The following is an 18,479-nucleotide window of genomic DNA, read 5'->3' on the forward strand; positions in this document are numbered from 1 at the left end:
ATATCTATTTAGGCTTCATGGTTATCAGTTGATAATCAGTTGTGTCTTAACAATATGTGTATATCCGAGCAACTGATGACCATGATACCTCAATGGATAGAGGGAGGACGGATGAATCTACACATTATGGCTTAGAGCTGCATGAAGATATGGAGTTTGAGAAAGTATATTTAAAAATGTTGGCTTACTTGTACATAAAGTTTTCTTAACCATAGCTTGGTATGGTATTTTAACTAAGCCAGTTCTTTCACTTCTTAATGATTGTAATATTACAGTAAGTGTGTATAAAGTGGAATGAAACTTTAGATCTGTGGTTTTTAAAAATTTTCTCAAAAACTGTAGCATTCCTTGAGAGCTTACCAAAAAAATTAGGAGAAATCATTGATAACAGCAGGCAGTCTTCCCTGAAATTACTTTACTACTACCACTGGTTTTTACTGTAATTTTCAGATAAAAAAGTATTTAGTGTGTTCTAGACTACACCATTAGTTCAAGGGAGGCAGTACATAGATATAGATATAAGTCTGACCAATATCCTGTATGTACATAAAAGGGACATGCAGTTCTTAATATGTTCCATGGTTTTAGGCATGGTACTTTGGCATCTGCATTTTCAGCAAGAAAATCAACTGTAAGAAGTCTAGGCTCCATTAAAGTTAGGACGTTGATCTTTTATTTTATTTTTTAACCTGTCCATTCCCATGTGGAATGAAAGTAATAAAGCAATCATGTTATCTGAGACTGTGGTATAATCATTCCTATTTCCCAGTTAATATGCTCTGCTGGACAGTCATTCAACACTGCCCCTTTTATGATATCAAAATTCAGGCAATGTTTATTGAACTAGAGTCTAGACCTGTGATGGTGAACCTATGGCACGCATGCCACAGGTGGCATGCACAGCCCCCTCTGTGGTACGTTCTGGTTTGGGCACTTTGTGCCGAAATGGTTCGCCATCACTGGTCTAGACAGTAGCCAATATAGATAGACATATTATCTTCAAATTGATGCTGCAGCAATGCAGTCTCCTTACTGGTACATTGATAATAACTAGAATATAGTGTCTTATCACTAGGTCCCATTCCTCCAATTAATACTTATGCAGTAGGGAAATTTAAGTCTTCAAAGTAGTTTTTCAGTTTGTCATAATTATTTTTAAATGAAAATTTGAGTCATAGGGGTAGTAGATTAACATTATTAACTAAAACGCATTGGATCCCTGAATTTAAATTTGACATATGAATTACAACTTTCACTATAGATAATGTAAACCATGTATAGATTTTCTTGGCTGTTGATGGTATTTGTGAGTGGAGCAAAGTTAAACTCTATATATGTGGTCCACAACTTTTTTACATCATGCCTTACTAAACAGGATTCCTGGTTTACTGTGACATCTAATTAGGTTTGGCACAACTATGTAATTCTACAAAATATTTGTAAGCACTAAACTGTTTGAAATATTTGAAATGAAATATATAGTAGGTATGTATAGATTTATGCATATGTATAAATAAACATGTATATTTATTTATATGCATAGCTATTTGTCTGTTAAAGCTGTTACTGAACTGTTGCAGTTTCTGACCTGCATATGTTAAAAAGGAATATTCTGCATTCTAGATAAAACTTGGACACAGATCAGAAGCTAAAGATGGTAAGTATCTGAAATACCTAATAAGTAAACTTTTTTTTGTTAAGTAGCTTCTGAAAGATGAAATAAGGGATGGTGATTAGGAGGGAATCCCAGTTCAGATTTATTTATATACTCGCATTAGCTCTGTCACAATCATGAGGACACTCTGCACTTCACAATATGTATCAAAACAATATCACACAAGATCCCCAGTAAAACAGAGAAAAGAAAACAATAAACCAATCCCAACATAAATTTAAAATTGTTGGTGTCAACTCCTATCACAAAATTCTAAGAGACGCTGTGTTTTTAATTGCTTCTGGAAAGCCACCAATATAGGGCTGATCTAATTTCTAAGGGGAGGCAATTCCAAAATGCAGCAACACTGACAGAAAAAAAAAGCATTTGCGACCCTCTAGTCGCCTCACTACATGGAAGTGGAGAATCACCATCAGTTTTTCCTGGGATATATGTAAAAAACCCAGGTGCCTAACAGAGACCTTTTGAAGTCATAAGGTAACTAAAGCAGACTATTCAAAAAGTCTGTTTACTCTGTGGGTTTTTAGTAGCTACCATAATCATCTGGACCAGGAAGGGATCTGATCACAACAAAGGGCAGATTTAATTTCATTTCATATCCAAATCATAATATCTACTAAGACAAAACAAGCCCAGCTGCTTATATGTTGTGACAAATTACATGGGACAAGCCCACAGTTGCCACAGAGGCTGTGAGCTCCCAAACTCTTTCCTAACACCCCTAAGACTTCAATGGAAATTGAAGTCACCCATCACCAAAAACTGAGCAGATTTTAACACCAGCATTGATACCACATCAAACAGATAAGATACCCAAAACCTAGAAGTAAGTAATCTCTGACTGCATGACTTTTTTGCCTTTGCCCATCCAGGTCTCAGTAATACACACTGCATTCACATACTCATCTACAATGAATTTGTAAAGAATAAGATCTTACTAAACGTGGACCTCAGATGACATGATCAACAAAATTATTTAAGTTGCTCACCTGATTCACAAGCAGATGGAATGAACAACATGGCCTTTGAAATTAAAGATTCACTGCAAGGCTGAAATTCAGCAGGTTCTGGAGAACCATAGCGGAAATTTTGAGTAGTTCAGAGAACCGGCAAATACCACCTCTGGCTGGCCCCAGAGTGGGATGGGAATGGAGATTTTGCAATATCCTTCCCCCAGGAGTCGGGAGGAAATGAGGATTTTGCAGTATCCTTCCCCTGCCACGCCCACCAAGCCGCGTCCACAGAACCGGTAGTAAAAAAAATTGAATTACACCACTGATTCACTGCATATTGAGGGTAGCTGATATCTGAAGCAGACTAATTCATGCTGTTTGCATGCTGTTGAGTTTGTAATTATTAGAGAGCCAGTGCAGTGATATTGTGGATATAGATAATATAGGCACATTAATTAATGTCCTCTGATTAATGATGTTTAGGAAATTTAAAATTCTAAAGTGTATCAGTATACATATAGGCACCTAGAAAATAAACTTATCTTTCTAGTCTCCCTTTGTCTCCATCACAACCTATTGTAGAAACATTGAATTTTGAGGGAATGTGGCATCACATGAGAATATGCATAGGGACATAGCCTTTTCTGGAAACAGTTTTTCCCTCATCACTCAGGATACAAAGAAAGTGAAATATAATTCTACTCTTTTTTCTATAATATTTGAGTGAATCTTAGTTATAAATGGAAATATTTAAGAATGGTATGTTTGTGTAAATTTTATGAGGAAAGTTCATGCTGTGCTTAATCTGTTCATCATGAAACTGCTTTAAGATACTATTAAACTAGTTTCTGTTCACCATTGTATATGAAAATAGGAAATGGTAGGAATCTCTCTGAAACTTGCTTACTTTGTAATTGGAAATTCTAGTAATTAAATTAGAAACACAAAGCAATTACTGTAGAAACTCTTATTTGGGGAAGTTTTCATCTAAGATCGAGACAAAAGATCCAGAAACGGAGTCTAGTCCCTCTAAAAGGACTGATCGTCAAGACAGAAGTACCAGCATTGAGCCTTCCTTATTAATTCAGTCTCTGAAACACCTCAAATTCTTTTAATTTTATGTTCTTTCAAATAAGGTATAAATAGAACAGCGCTTCGAGAAATAAAACTGCTGCAAGAGCTTAGCCATCCAAATATTATTGGAGTAAGTATGAAGTATTATATTTAAAAAAAACCTTTATATTGTTACCTTGCTGTCAATATAATTGGCTAAAAATTGTTATTTCTATGAGAATTCTCAGAAAAATCAATCTTCTAAAGTTGATACCAAAAAAAATTGATACTTTTAAAAGCTATTTGTGTATTAGGCCTAATTCATTATATTCTTGTATAACCTATTTACCTATGGCACTTTTCTGTTCACTCAAGTACTCCATGTATGTTAGGATGATATGAAAAATGCAAATGGCATGGTTTAGTTTCAAATAAATGTTGATTATGTTTATGGGGGAAGAAACTATATATATTGCAATAAAAGAATGCAATCTTCTAATAGCAATGAACCCCTTGGTTTCAGATATTAAGGACCCAGATTGTTTGGTCCTTAATATGCTGACATTGTAAACTGCCGAGAGTGCTATTGTAGCATTTAGGGTCCCGAGGCTGAAGATGAAAGAATGTAATCCACCCAAGGATAGCTAAATCAACCACAGTTTATTGAACAAAGCATTCCATAGATAGCAGAATCAACAGCAAAATTATTAATCATGAAACATCATTCTTATAGTGTTTGCAGCTTCTTTAGCTCTACCTACTTTACGTGTAATATCATTATTGGCTAACAAGTCTCCAAGAGACAATAATTGGTTAGTCCTTACATCATTGGTATACGTGAGAATGTGCATGTTGTTATAGCTGAATGAATCAAGTGTTATCAAATGAGTGAATAAAATGTTGCAGGTTATACTTTGTTCATCATCCCATGCCCTTGATGCCTGGGAACACATTGCAAGCAAAGAATAACTGACAAGCAAATATTTTCTGCAGATTGCTGCAGTTTTTACTTACACGTGTAGCCTAAGTTCTAAGGACCATTCAGATGATTCACTGTAAAAACCCTACATGCTATAAAGCACTATGGGTGGTATTTAAGTCTAAGTGTGATTGTTATTGCTAAGTGCTATTAATTATGAACCTATGAGCTGAATTTTTGGAGTTTAGTTACTTGCTGAGAAAGCATTTGTTAACTATTATGCTATATTTGAATAGTTTTCCAAGGGAACTCAAGACACTGAAAAACATATATTTCAGTCAAAAAGAGCTTTGCAAGCTTATATACACCATGTTACATTATGAATAAATGTATGGCTAGAAACTAGTAACTATGCAACAATAATAATCAAAATTATAAGGAAAACAGTTTGGAATAATCATTCAAAGAATAAAGCGTATTATTTAGGGAACACTAAAATCTTTAGGATACTGCTTGTTGCTTAATGATTACTGTAATGTGACTCTCTTGCTTCTCTCTCTCTGCTCCAGAATCTAAAAATTAAGGACAGTCCTGAGTACAATCTAGAACTTAGTTTATAGCTTCGCAATGAAACCTGACTGCAAGAATGTGATTTTAATCTTTTGGCTTGGTTATTTCGTTCAGATAAGCAGGTCCTTTTGCAATTTGTAAATGTGCTTAGTTATTTCATCTTTAGATCAACAGAAATCACTCATATGGCCCAGGGTTTTATTGCTTAACATTATCTCACACTATGGCTCTGTTATACAATTTATTAAAATTTGCAAATTAAGCAGGTTAAGGAAAAGCAGCTTATCTTCGTTGCTGTAATATATAAACTAAGCTTCTTACATTGGTTTCTTTCTGCTAATTTTTTGGCTTGAAATAGAATTAGTGGATCTTTTCATCATATTATTGTTTTTGCTATGTGTGATTTAGAAAATTATAACGTTTTCAAAATACCAAAGGTAAGAGCAAACAGCTGCAAAGATGGAACAGAAACATTAACTATGTTTTATTTACTGAAGTATATTTATTGAAGTCTAATGCTAGCACCTAATGTAATATTCCTTTCTATAGTCCATTATATTTAAATTGAGCCAGCATACCAAGAAGTCAAAAATGCTGTTTCTGGTTTGTGTATTATTCATTTCAATTTATCCTGCCTTTCAGAATATAATACATAGTAACAAGATAAGTTATAGAAAACATTAGCAAGCATTAATAATTAGTATTCTACTGTTAATATTCCTTTTATATGGCAGAGCCATCATAATACTTGATATCTTTACGAAGTTGTCAGACGGTGAGGAAAATATGTTAGTTTCCTCACTTTAAAACTTTTCCAGCCTGGACACAACAGGTAGCTGGATCCAGTACTACTTTGGGACACTGTAGAAAGGTAAGAGTAGCTAGAGCAATCACCTAATAACTTGGCATGCATCCTAGTTAGCTAACACTGCTTGTGAATTGACCAAGCAGGAAGAAGACACCCCAGGTTATTTTTCTCAGAATTTCTTTAAACCTGGACTCATTTCCATTTATGAAACAAGAATTATAAATATCTAAATGTCTTTTTCTTCCAGCTTCTTGATGCATTTGGACACAAATCAAACATCAGTCTAGTGTTTGATTTTATGGAAACTGATCTAGAGGTAAGTCTGCTTAAACCAATCATTTTCTACTAGTTTAACTTTTCCTGTAGAGGAAAGTTTCACTGTTTATACATAGTCAATAATCATAATCACTATACGTAATCAAAGCTCATGGAAAAGAAATCACAAGTTGCAGGAAAAACTGGGAAAAAGAATAGAAAAGTAGAATGTGTAACTTGATTTATTAAATAAACCTAACGAATTGTTTTATGACTAAAAATATCTCTCATATGACTTCTCAGATATCATTTATTACTTCCTTCCACTTATCCTTGAACCCTTTTGAGGGATCTTATTGCTTTTAAATCTAAGAATGTGTAACTGAAATAACTGACATTCTGTCCCCAATTTTATTTTCTTCAATTAGAGGAATAGAGATTTTCATCCTTTAAGTCATGTAGGAAACATAATACTGTACAAGGCATTTTTCTGAAGGCAAGTAAAATAATTGAATCATACTGTAAAACAACCTATTTGATATAGTCCAAAAAATAACGTTCATGAAACAGAGGACTGAAGATGATAACGCTTTTATCAAATTTATAAAATCAAAGTAAATTGCTTAAGGAGTTATTAATTTAAATTAGACCTAAAACATTCTAATGAGGTGTCTCTCAGATAACTTTTTGTTAAATAGAAACTGTGGGTCAGCTTAATCATGCTTGGCAGAGAGCCATAGAAATCAGAGAGACTTAAGTTAAGACAAACTGATGTCCTATGATTTAATAATTCTGAATTTTGTGGCTCAGTTCATATACTATTTACTAAGCCAAAACCAAGCAAGTCACATTATGGTTTAATGTAAAGTGTGACTCCAACCATTGGAGTTTGTAAACTACAGGTTATAGCTTAGTATCTTGTGGGAGCACTGTAGAGATTTCACAAAAACATATACGATAATCTTTAGCGGAAAGTACCCTTCTCATTCGGTAAAGCTGCATTACTAATATCATCTTGTGTAAGTCTGCAGTGAAAAGTATTCATTATTCTGGAAACCTCCACATATGCTGTTCCTCATTACTATTCCCATGAAGCTTTGTACTATCTGAATTGGTCTATTCTGTATTTGAATACAGACGTGTGTAAACTTCATTATTAAGTGATTATAGTTTATAAAAATGTATTGCTTTACAGGTTATAATAAAGGACACTAGTCTTGTTTTGACACCTTCCCACATCAAAGCATATATGCTGATGACACTTCAGGGATTAGAATATTTACACGAACACTGGATTCTTCATAGGGTAAGTAAGCATAAAGACAAAATGAACGGACCTCCAGACAACATGAATTGGGGCACTAGAATGATGGAGCTCTTTGTAAATTCTTTGTCTTGGCCTTAATTACATCTGAAGTGTTAATATCTAAATAAAATTTCATTTATTTATCTAAACAGTTTGCAGCCATGTTACTATTTTTGCCGTAATAGACAATGGTGATCTTTCTGATAGTATAATACCTCTCACAAAGTCAATACTTTCAAATAATATATCATTTGGATTTATGGTATGTTTTAGTAACTTGCTCAGAATGCCTTCAGTGGTGAAAAAACATATGTTGCCAAAATAAAAAGACATAACAGATCATTAGGGTAAAAATATTTGTCTTAACTTTTTATTTATTTCTAATACATTATGGACTTCACATATCCTCAGAAACAGAAATAAGCATAAAAGTTTAAGTAGGTATTATTTTTTTCTCTTTGGTTGTTCAATCATATATGTGCGTAACTGTAAACATCTGCTTCCTGCAAACCTATTTCTCAGTACATGTTTTGATATCTTCATTTATTCCTTTTTATAAGTGTAAAAGTTACGCCTTTTCTAAACGGAAAGTGTTTTCATTTGAATATTACATGCTCCTATCATTTTGCTCAATCTCTCTTTTTAAGGATCTTAAGCCAAATAATTTGTTGCTGGATGAAAACGGAGTTTTAAAACTAGCTGATTTTGGTTTGGCAAAATCTTTTGGAAGTCCAAACAGAGTTTATACACATCAGGTAGTCACAAGGTAAGGAAGAAAACTTCAATGCATACAAATAAGCTATTCTTATCATCACTGAGTTTGCTTGTCTAGTCATAATTTAGGGAATGACAGTCTGTATCATAATTATTGGGGAGGGGGGATTCTCTTCCTTTGGGGATAAGGAAAGGGTCCTACATAAATAAAACATTTCAGAAGAACAGATACTGAAGATGTTTCTGGTACTTATTTAGTGTAATACTAAAGTAAAAACACTAAATTCCACATTAGCTGAATATAATCACATAAATTACATAGTAGTACATTAAAAACAGAGCTTAATTCATGATGGTAGTATAACATGAAATATATTTTCAGATCCTGGGATTGATGTATGTTTTAATCATTATTTCCTCTCCTTCCTCTCCATATAATGATACTGAATTGGAAGGTTTAGATTCCTGCTAGATTAGACAGATCTTTTTATAAAATTAAAAAAATGTTTAAAAGTCTCCATTTGTCACAGGTTTGTTGTTATTGTTCAGTTCAGTTATTTCACCTTTACATAGGAGGTAATTACTTTTTCACATGACTATACTTGGTAAGAAATGGACAATAGTATCTTGTCTTGCAAGATAGTCCCTGCAATAAAGATCCTGGCTTGCAGAAAATAATGTGAGCATGCTAGGAAAAAAACTTGTATTTGATTGTGCTTGTGACATACTGGGTAAATATATCACAAAAATGACTTCTCACTTAGAAACTACACTATGTGGCATGGGTACAACTGTGGCTGATAACTAGATTACACCATCTCTTGTCAAATAATGCTGTGTAAAAGTCTTCAAGGACCAAAGCCTGGTTGGGCAGTGATGGTGGTAATCAATATTTATAAGCCCATCTGATTATGCCCATGGCATATGGAGGATTGTGTCTTGAAATGTAAGAAGAATAAATAATACAAAGCATGCATTAATAACTGAAAGAATAGATGCATTGTGTGTCAGTGCTAGTAAGAGAAAGATGACAGATTTAACAAAGGTTGGCTAAACTTGGAGAATGCAGTTAATAATTACATGTAGGAAAATAGTATGGATTTAATTATGAATGAATGACTAAAATACATGTATTGGTGTAACCTAATATGTTGTGTGTATGAAAGTAGGAAACCATAGATTGTTGTTGTTACATTATTACAATGACATATTCCACTGAACAATGATAAAAAAATGAATTTTGGATAAAATCATGCAACATTTTAAATGAATACAAGTGGGGAAGAAATTATTTGGTTAAATTATAAAGAACAAATGGAAGGACCGCAATAGGAAAGTATGGAAAATCTATTGGTCTATGAGGTGACCTAAAAATGAATTAGAAGAGCAGATGGTGAGAATTAGTTAGAAAACAGTCTCTCTGTTTTGAATATGTGATTAAACATACATGTATTCATATACACTTGGCAAATAAAGTACAAATCTAAAAATATGATTAATGTGATTGTGTTGAAGGATTGAGATAATTAATGAAGAATACAAGGGTGGTGAGTGGTTTTGAGTGTGAGAAAGATCATTTTTGGATCTTGGGAGGGGAAAGGACATGTAAGGAAATGGAAAAAATATGAGTACGGTAAGTAGGAAGTTGATAAAAGGAAATACCCACTCTGCTATGTGAAAATGAGAACTGATTATGCATCTTTTCCATACAACTATTACTTGCCAATAACTTTAATTCTTGTAAGAACTTTCAGTGCATGTGTTACTTCAGAATTGGCCCTATTGTTAATATCTGTTACAGTTAGGACTCATTCAGCCTAATGGCGAATTTAAGCTGAATTAAAACCATGCGGTTCTTTAGAAACTCTGCTTTTGAAGATTTGGTATTAATGGTATTAATTATATTGTTCATTACTTTTTCTTCAACTTTTTAAAGTATTTTTTCAAGTTAATTTTAAGGTACTAAACTATAGGAAAGGTCTATCCTTAAATAAATATTTTCATCCTCAAACACAAAGTGAACAAGTTTGTAGTTTCTCTCTCTCTCTCCACATAGATTGATTGTGAAAAGGATATAAAATATTTCATACCATGGTAAGCTTGTAAAGTGTACTAGAATATGTTACTCATACAAGATTTTTTTAGAGATTTGTTGACTATCCACCCATATTTCATTGTTTATATTTGATTTCTTATCTGCCTTTCCTATTCACATTGTTTTAAACTTGTACTTTGAAAAAATAATTGGCAAGTTTGTACCTTAAATCTTACGTAAGTCTTTTCAGTGAAAAAAGACAATGTAATCCAATTGTTACCTGTTTTACAGGTGGTATCGAGCACCTGAATTATTGTTTGGAGCTAGAATGTATGGAGTGGGTGTGGATATGTGGGCAGTAGGCTGCATCTTGGCTGAATTGCTTCTAAGGGTAAGTATGGGATAGGGCTTGACTGAAAGTAGCAATAGCAATAGCAGTAGACTTATATACCGCTTCATAGGCCTTTCAGGCCTCTCTAAGCGGTTTACAGAGAGTCAGCATATTGCCCCCGACAATCTGGGTCCTCATTTTACCCACCTCGGAAGGATGGAAGGCTGAGTCAACCCTGAGCCGGTGAGATTTGAACCGCTGACCTGCTGATCTAGCAGTAGCCTGCAGTGCTGCATTTAACCACTGCGCCACCTTGGCTCAGTGATTGACAGATTAAATTTCACTTCTTGCACCATCATTCAGTCTGTCGGTGTTAACAAATAAGAGAGAACTAGGGAGAGCCTTGACTGAGAGATTTTCTTAGGTTACAGTTCTGCCCCGGACTCAGGTTTCTTTTATCTAACCATTGTCTTGGTGGAGGTTGTTCCTGAAGGCTATTCTAACTAATAATAACTAATAAGTATATATTTATGTATATGTATGTGTGTGTGTGTGTGTGTGTGTATGTATATATATATGTGTGTGTGTGTGTGTGTGTGTGTGTGTGTGTGTGTGTGTGTTGTATTTGTGCTGATAAATAAAGGGAGACTAGTATAGATCTATTTCAAGCTATTTAGCTCTCATCAGCTAGCCATACCCTTACTGGGATTCGATATATATATATATGTGTGTGTGTGTGTGTGTGTGTGCGCGCGCGCGTGCACGCGTGTGTGTGTTTGTGTGTTTGTTTGTGTGTATGCATGTGCATGCAGAGCGCCTTCATTATTAAAACAAAATCAGTTGTCATACTCATCATAGTGGGGTGGGGGACAAAAAGCCATATGAACCCCGCAAATTATTCCAGGGTCCAGCAGCCCATTAAAATAGAGTCGCTTTGAAGGTAAGGATCAGTCACACTTTGGGGGAGAGGGATGGGGGGGAGGAAAAGTATTCTACAATCATCTTTGGTATCTCCATAAAACCTAAGAATTTTCACATGTTTAAGGTTGCTTTCCTTCAACCAATGCTAATAAGGGGTGGAGTCTGAGCCACATTGGAGTGAGACTCTCTATCTTTCCTTTTGCCAATCTCTTTATCATGTTCTTCTTGATGAGTCAGTGAACACATTGCTTGGGGAGGCCTTTTCTCTGTTCTTCCATCACTTCAGTCATTCCAGGGTTTCTCCCCATTCTTTTCCTCCCTTTCATCTGTTTGGAATTAAATTTTTCTCCAATTGTTGTAAAAAAAAAAAACAGACTCTCACAATGTAGAGAATTTATTGCCATGCCTTGAATTTATTGCTCAGAAACCCTGAGACTTGTAAAGCCAAATTGTTAAACATTTTGAATCCCGGTGTGTTCATCTTACTATAGGTTCCATTTTTGCCAGGAGATTCTGATCTGGATCAACTCACCAAGATTTTTGAAACCCTTGGTACGCCAACAGAAGAGCAATGGCCTGTAAGTTGATTGGCTGAAGAATTAAATTGTATTTATGGATGGGGGACTATCATTCCATAGTAACTAAGCTTTTCTCATATTTGATTCCTTTTCTTCCAACAGGGTATGACAAATCTTCCAGATTATGTTACTTTTAAAAGTTTCCCTGGAATGCAGTTTCAGCACATCTTCAGTGCCGCCGGTGATGATTTGCTGGAATTACTGCAAGGCTTATTTCACTTTGATCCTTGTACTAGGTTCACAGCTAGTCAGGTAATTAACTTACCCTATAAATTATTGCTAGTGTGCTAAAAAAAATTGCTTGCAAAACTGCCCTATTTTATTTAAAATAATAATAATAATCCCACATCTTCCATGTCTATTGCCCTTTTTGCGCCATCTTCTTGGCAAAGAGCTTGTTTCTGATGTTATCAGTGAGTTAATAACCTTTCAGTTTGCTTTCTGAAAACCAGTTCTCAAGAACTGAATTTGTAAGTGAATTTGAATCTGGCTGGTGGCTGAACTATGATTCAGCCAAAGCAAATTGCAAGGCAGGATTTCATCAGCCAAAATCTAGGGCCACCAACTCAAGCAATCAGTCAGGTAAAACAGCTTAAGCAATGGAGGAGAGAAAGAAGGAAGCAAGGCTTGTGTCTTGCTAGTGGAAAGGGGAAACATGCCTGATCCCTCAGCACTTAGTAGCAAAGACATTTTCCCTTGTCTCAGATGGCAAAGAAGAAGAATAGGCACTGAACCAATAACTTCCCTTTCTCTGAGGCCCCACAAGTAGCTAGAGTGCTTGCAACAGAATTTATAATAAGAAGATGCAAGTACCACTGAATTTATTCCCATATTGTATTTGTAATTGAAAGCATGTTTTTTAAAATCTTGGTTTGGTGTGTTTTTTAATCAACACTAGCAAAATGTTTCAGACCCTTCCTTGAGAACTCCATATGAACAAATGTTTCCAGATAGAGCTGCCTTTATTTTTATTCTTTTTTTAAGACTGGGAAGGTCTAATTATGTGCTGCAGCTGTTCTTGTGGTCTTCATTTTTTTCTCAGGTCACACTAAACATTTTTCCTGGCATAGATACTTAGAAATGTATTTCAGTCTTATAGGTCCCTCCAGAAAACAAGAGGTGTATAATTGCAACAAATATGTCTATTAATTGCATATAGACTATTCTTTTATGATTGTTTTGTATTGCATCGATTTTATACAAAAAAAAATGTTGCATAAAGATCTTGCTGCTTCTGTGAGAATGATAAAAGGAGTGCTATAGCACTGCATAACAAACTGCCTTTTTTGGCATAAATGCTGTATCACAACATCCTTAGAAAATGGACCTACATTGACATTATTTTTGTTAGTCCCTGAAACCCTTCTTTTTTTTTGCAACCTGATCAGCAAAATCAGTGGGGAAACCAGGTTAACTTAACGGCTGTGTTACTAACTTAACAATTGCTGTTATTCACTTACCAACTGTGGCAAGAAAGGTCATAAAATGAGGCAAACCCACTTAACTAGCTTGCTTAGCAACAGAAATGTTGGGCTAAGTTGTTGTAAGTAGAGGAGTACCTGTACTTTATTAAAGGCACCGTATTTTTCAGAGTATAAGACACACCGGAGTATAAGACGCACCAAGGTTTTGAAGAGGCAAATTAAATAAAAGTAGGTAGGTAGAGGGATAAAGAGGGAGAGAAAGAGAGAGAAATACAGTAGGTAGGTAGGGAGAGAGAGTGAGTAGTTAGGTAGGTAGGTAGATAAAGGGAAAGAGAGAGAAATAGAGAGAGAAATACAGTAGGTAGGGGGAGAGAAACTGTGTAGGTAGGTAGGTAGGGGGATAAAGAGAGAAATAGAAAGAGTTAGAGAAATACAGTAGATAGGTAGAGAGGGAGAGAATAGGTAGGTTGGTAGGTAGAGAGATAGAGAGAGAGAAATAGAGATAGCGAAATACAGTAGGTAGAAAGAGAGAGGGATTAGGTAGGTTGGTAGAGAGGAAGAGAGAGAGCAATACAGTAGATAAGTAGGGACAGAAAGTAGATAGGTAGGTACGTAAGTAGATAGAGGTGGAGAGAGAAATACAGTAGGTAGGTAGGGAGAGGGATAGAGAGAGAAATAAAAAGAGATAAGAGAAATACAGTAGATTGGTAGGGAGGGAGAGAGTAGGTAGGTTGGTAGGTAGAGAGATAGAGAGAAATAGAGAGAGAGAAATAGAGTAAGTAGTAAGGGGAGAGAGAGAGAGTAGGTAGGTAGGTAGATGTTTCCAGGTGTATTTATCCATGTGCTGGAGAAGGAAATTGCTGGAGCACCTAAGACTTTGTTTCTGCTGGCACAGCACTTGATCAATGTAATTCTCATCAATCAGTTAGAGCTTTCCAAAAGGAAAAAAAAACCTTTTTGCACTCTGCAAACCTCCCCAAACAGCCCTTTTTTGTCAAAAAAATTGCATGCATAGCCTTATGGAGGCTTATAGAGTGCTACTGGGGGCTGGAGGGGTCAAAAAACGGCCCATTATTTGCTCATTTCTGCCCTCCCCAGCCCCCAGGAACTCTCTGAAAGCTTCCATAAGGGTATGCACGGCCATTTTGGTGAGGGGCGGGTTTAGGAGGCAAAAAAATGCCATATTATAAGACGCACCCAGATTTTCAGCCTCTTTTTTGAGGAAAAAAGGTGTGTCATACTCCGAAAAATACGGTACTCCATACCCCATCCTTGTAGTCATTCAGCATCCTATACCCACTTAGCTTTTTCAGCCCTCTTTGGATGTTTTTGTTTGGGGGTAAGGAATACAATTATATGCAGATCTGTTCACTTCCTCATTCTTTCTTGTTTAAAAGCTGTTGGTTGTATAACGAATAGCACTCAAAGGAGCTTCTTTTTTATTTCATAGCATATAGGGTCTCCTGATCGAGTATCTATATCTCCAATAAGTCTATATTTATCTCTGTCTGTCTATCTGTCTATATATGTAGAGAAGTGGGGGCAGGGGTTTCTCGAGCAAGGGGTTGGACTAGAAGACCTCCAAGTTCCCTTCCAATTCTGTTATTCTATGTTTTGGCACTTAATCTAACTTATTTATAATTAATTAACTTAGCTGACTATTTCTATATTCCTGATAATTATCAGGCTTTGATATGTTCTACTTGTTCAGCCCTATATTTTATCAAAATGAAAGTATCAACACAATATTAACAAGTTAACTGGAGATTAAAGACCTGATATCCAGTGTATCTGGAAGGCACAAAGTTACTGGAGGCTAAGTATGATAAATCTATTTTCCTAGCTAGTCTCAAACAAGTCCAGACTTTCCAAGTCTGACTGCAGCACATGTTGGCAACATGTTCTCAAGTGTACCAAAGCTATTAACTTGCTAATACTAACATTGGAGATCTTATTGCCTTATTTTTGCCTTTACAGTGACACCATTTTCAAGTCCTGTACCACTTCTCATTCTAAATGGAATATATAGAACTGTGGTGATATTCACTCTTATTACCATTATATTTCTTTCCAACTCATGGAAACTTTTAATTAACCAAACAAAAGTTCATTCAATCAAACATGTTAAATACAGGTTGTATAGAGAAAACTGTTGCTTGAAAGATGCAGTTTATTCTGTTCTTTTGCCTTTCAGGCACTGAAACATGAGTATTTTAGCAATCGACCAGCACCAACACCTGGAAGTCAATTGCCAAGACCCAACTGCCCTGCAGAAGCTTTGAAAGAGCAACAAAATCCTGTTCCCAATTTAAAAAGGAAAAGGATGGATGGAAAAGATCAAGGTAAAATTATGACCAGTTGTTTCTTAGATTTTGTGTTGATTAATTTACCCTGTTTCCCCAAAAGTAAGAACTCCCCAGATAATAAGCCCAATCGGGCTTTTGAGCGTGTGCATTAAAATAAGCCCTTCCCGAAAATATTGCAACATAGAGCAACATAGAGCAGCCATGAGGTGACTACACTTGCCGCCTCCTGCACTTCAAAAATAATAAGACCTCCCCGAAAATAAGGCTAAGCCCTTATTTCGGGGGTCAAAAGAAAATAGGACCTTGTCTTATTTTCAGGGAAACACGGTAATTTATATCCTGCTTTTTCTCCCAGAAATTTAGGGTTTTTATATGGAGATCTTATTTAATTTTATTTCTAACAGCCCTGTGGGTTGGGCCAAGAGGGGTGCCAGGCCTAAAGTCAGGCACAGGGTCTCCATATCTGAACTTAAACCTGTCAGAAACAATAACTACCATATCAAGGGGCACCCACAAAGATGGTTTATGAAAGTCGTAATTGCAGCTGCAACCATGTGGTTCAAAGCCATCTATTTTTAGTTATGTTTCATATTCTATAAATATGGACAGAGCTTGATCACAGTCTTTACTTTTCACACATATGCACAAAAGCATGTTTGACTACATCATTCTAATGTTTAAAACAAAAATATATTACATTTTATCCAAAGTAAGAGAGCAGGAAAGTGGGTTTGCCATTCCTGATTTAAGAGTTCAGTTGACGTTACCATTATTTAAAATGTTTTTATTTAAACATTTCTAGATTGCTTTTTAGCAGAAAAACCTTCTAAAAGACAGTTTTATATATATGAGATTATATAAGAGAAATGTCGCCATGCTCTGCTTGAATGAGATTCAGTTTTGATGAGTTATGTTTCACAGTCCTAAAACTAGAAAATATTTACAGCAAAGAAATTTATTGCTTGGAAACAACCTGTATTAGACTTCATGAGGATACCAATATAAAGCAAGAGAGTATTTGCATTTATTGAATATAGTCTTTTTTATTTAAGATTCAGAAAAGAAATTCCTCATCTCCACAGTTCTGATTGGGAATAGATAGTAAAACCTGTACTTTATATATTCCCAACAATACATAAATATAATAATTGTTTAAAAGGATCAGGACATAGTAATTTGCTAAACTGATATGCAAAAATATGAGATATGTATTTTTTCCACTCAGGGTTACCCAAAAAACTGGTTTTTTGACAACTATGGGAAATGAGGATCTTGAACATTTCTGCTGCTATGATATCTAAAAAGACCAAATGTGAGAACTGAGAGATGTCAATTAAAAATAGGAGAATGCTATGTTTGTAAATGTATGTAATATGTATGTAGTATTTCAATACATCATAACCATGTATTTTATTACTTTTTTTATAAAAAAAAATAAAAATACAAAAAAATGGTGTGCTGAGTAAAAATGTTTTAAGAGTAAATACATGAACAGTCAGTTGAATGAACTGGAAAATTATAAATTACAAATACAAAGATTACAAATGAAATTCTTTTTCCAAATATCCCTGTTAGGCAGAGACAAGGCCAAAATATTTTGTTCTAACAATATGCTTCAGTACATAGGATAAAGCTGCTTGCTCCTTGAGAAACCTGACTTCCAAGCAGAAACTCAAATACTTTGAAGACATGATGTTGAGCAGATGTTGAATTAGAATGTAGAATTAAAAATGGATTGAAATAAAGACCATAACAATTAATAACATAAGTTACCGTAAATCAAAGAGATTACTGGAATTTCCATTAAAAAATCTGTGGACTTGTGTATTTCATAATAATTTTATGCTTCCCATTCAAAACAAAGAACAAAAACTCTTATAGTTACAATAGGTGCATATATCATTTTGGGTCACTGAATCTTCAAAGCATTCTTAAAGGCCAGCAGATTCAGGAATTTGCAATATGGGGAGGCAAAGAGGTTATTCCATGGGTCACGGGGGGGGGGGGGAGCATGGTAACTAAAGATAGATGGTTCCACAAACATCCAGAAGCCATTAGTGATGTTACAGGAGGATATCTAGGTGAACTAACTGCAGTTTCTGAGTAGTTTGCAACAGTTGTCCCAGGTACAATGCAGTAGTGTAGATGAGAAATAAGACACGAGTGACTGAATAGCAATACCAAATTCAGGAATGTGAAAAGTTGGGATATAACCTCTGATCACCTTTTGCAACCTTCTGACAAGCAATGTCGATCCGGAAGCCAGATTCACTTAACAACTGTGATACTAACTTAACAGCAGCAATGATTTTCTTAACTGTGGCAAGAAAGGTCATAAAATGGATCAAAACTCAATTATCTCACTTAGCAACAGAAATTTGGGGCTCAATTGTGGTTGTAAATGGAGGAGTATCTGTATTACCTCTAGGCTGGAGTACTGCAATGTGCTCTACATGGGGCTGCCCTTGAAGAATATTCGGCGACTTCAGCTAGTCCAGAATGCGGCCGCGCGAGCGATTGTGGGTGCACCTCGCTTCACCCACATAACACCTATCCTCCGCGAGCTGCACTGGCTACCTGTCGATCTCCGGGTATGCTTCAAGGTGCTACTCGTCACCCATAAAGCCCTTC

The 18,479-nt window shown here is 35.4% G+C and overlaps 1 protein-coding gene across 2 annotated transcripts in view; it reads left to right on the forward strand.

Moving 5' to 3' along the window:
• CDK7 (cyclin dependent kinase 7) overlaps positions 1-17,302 on the forward strand; it is a 29,905-nt gene extending 12,603 nt beyond the window's left edge. For both annotated transcript variants that reach the window (XM_087715598.1, XM_087715597.1), the window contains 10 exons: positions 1,624-1,657; positions 3,765-3,832; positions 6,226-6,294; positions 7,429-7,539; positions 8,187-8,305; positions 10,580-10,679; positions 12,032-12,118; positions 12,221-12,370; positions 15,737-15,884; positions 17,074-17,302. In XM_087715598.1, coding sequence (XP_087571724.1) covers positions 1,624-1,657; positions 3,765-3,832; positions 6,226-6,294; positions 7,429-7,539; positions 8,187-8,305; positions 10,580-10,679; positions 12,032-12,118; positions 12,221-12,370; positions 15,737-15,884; positions 17,074-17,099 — 912 coding nt within the window. In that variant the 3' untranslated portion in view covers positions 17,100-17,302. The remainder of the gene's footprint in view (positions 1-1,623; positions 1,658-3,764; positions 3,833-6,225; positions 6,295-7,428; positions 7,540-8,186; positions 8,306-10,579; positions 10,680-12,031; positions 12,119-12,220; positions 12,371-15,736; positions 15,885-17,073) is intronic.
• The last annotated feature ends 1,177 nt before the right edge of the window (positions 17,303-18,479 follow it).

The sequence above is a fragment of the Thamnophis sirtalis genome, unplaced genomic scaffold (genome assembly GCF_051295495.1).
Source record: "Thamnophis sirtalis isolate CommonGarterSnake01/CBP01778 unplaced genomic scaffold, rThaSir2_p1.2 scaffold_5, whole genome shotgun sequence".
NCBI lineage: Eukaryota > Metazoa > Chordata > Lepidosauria > Squamata > Natricidae > Thamnophis > Thamnophis sirtalis.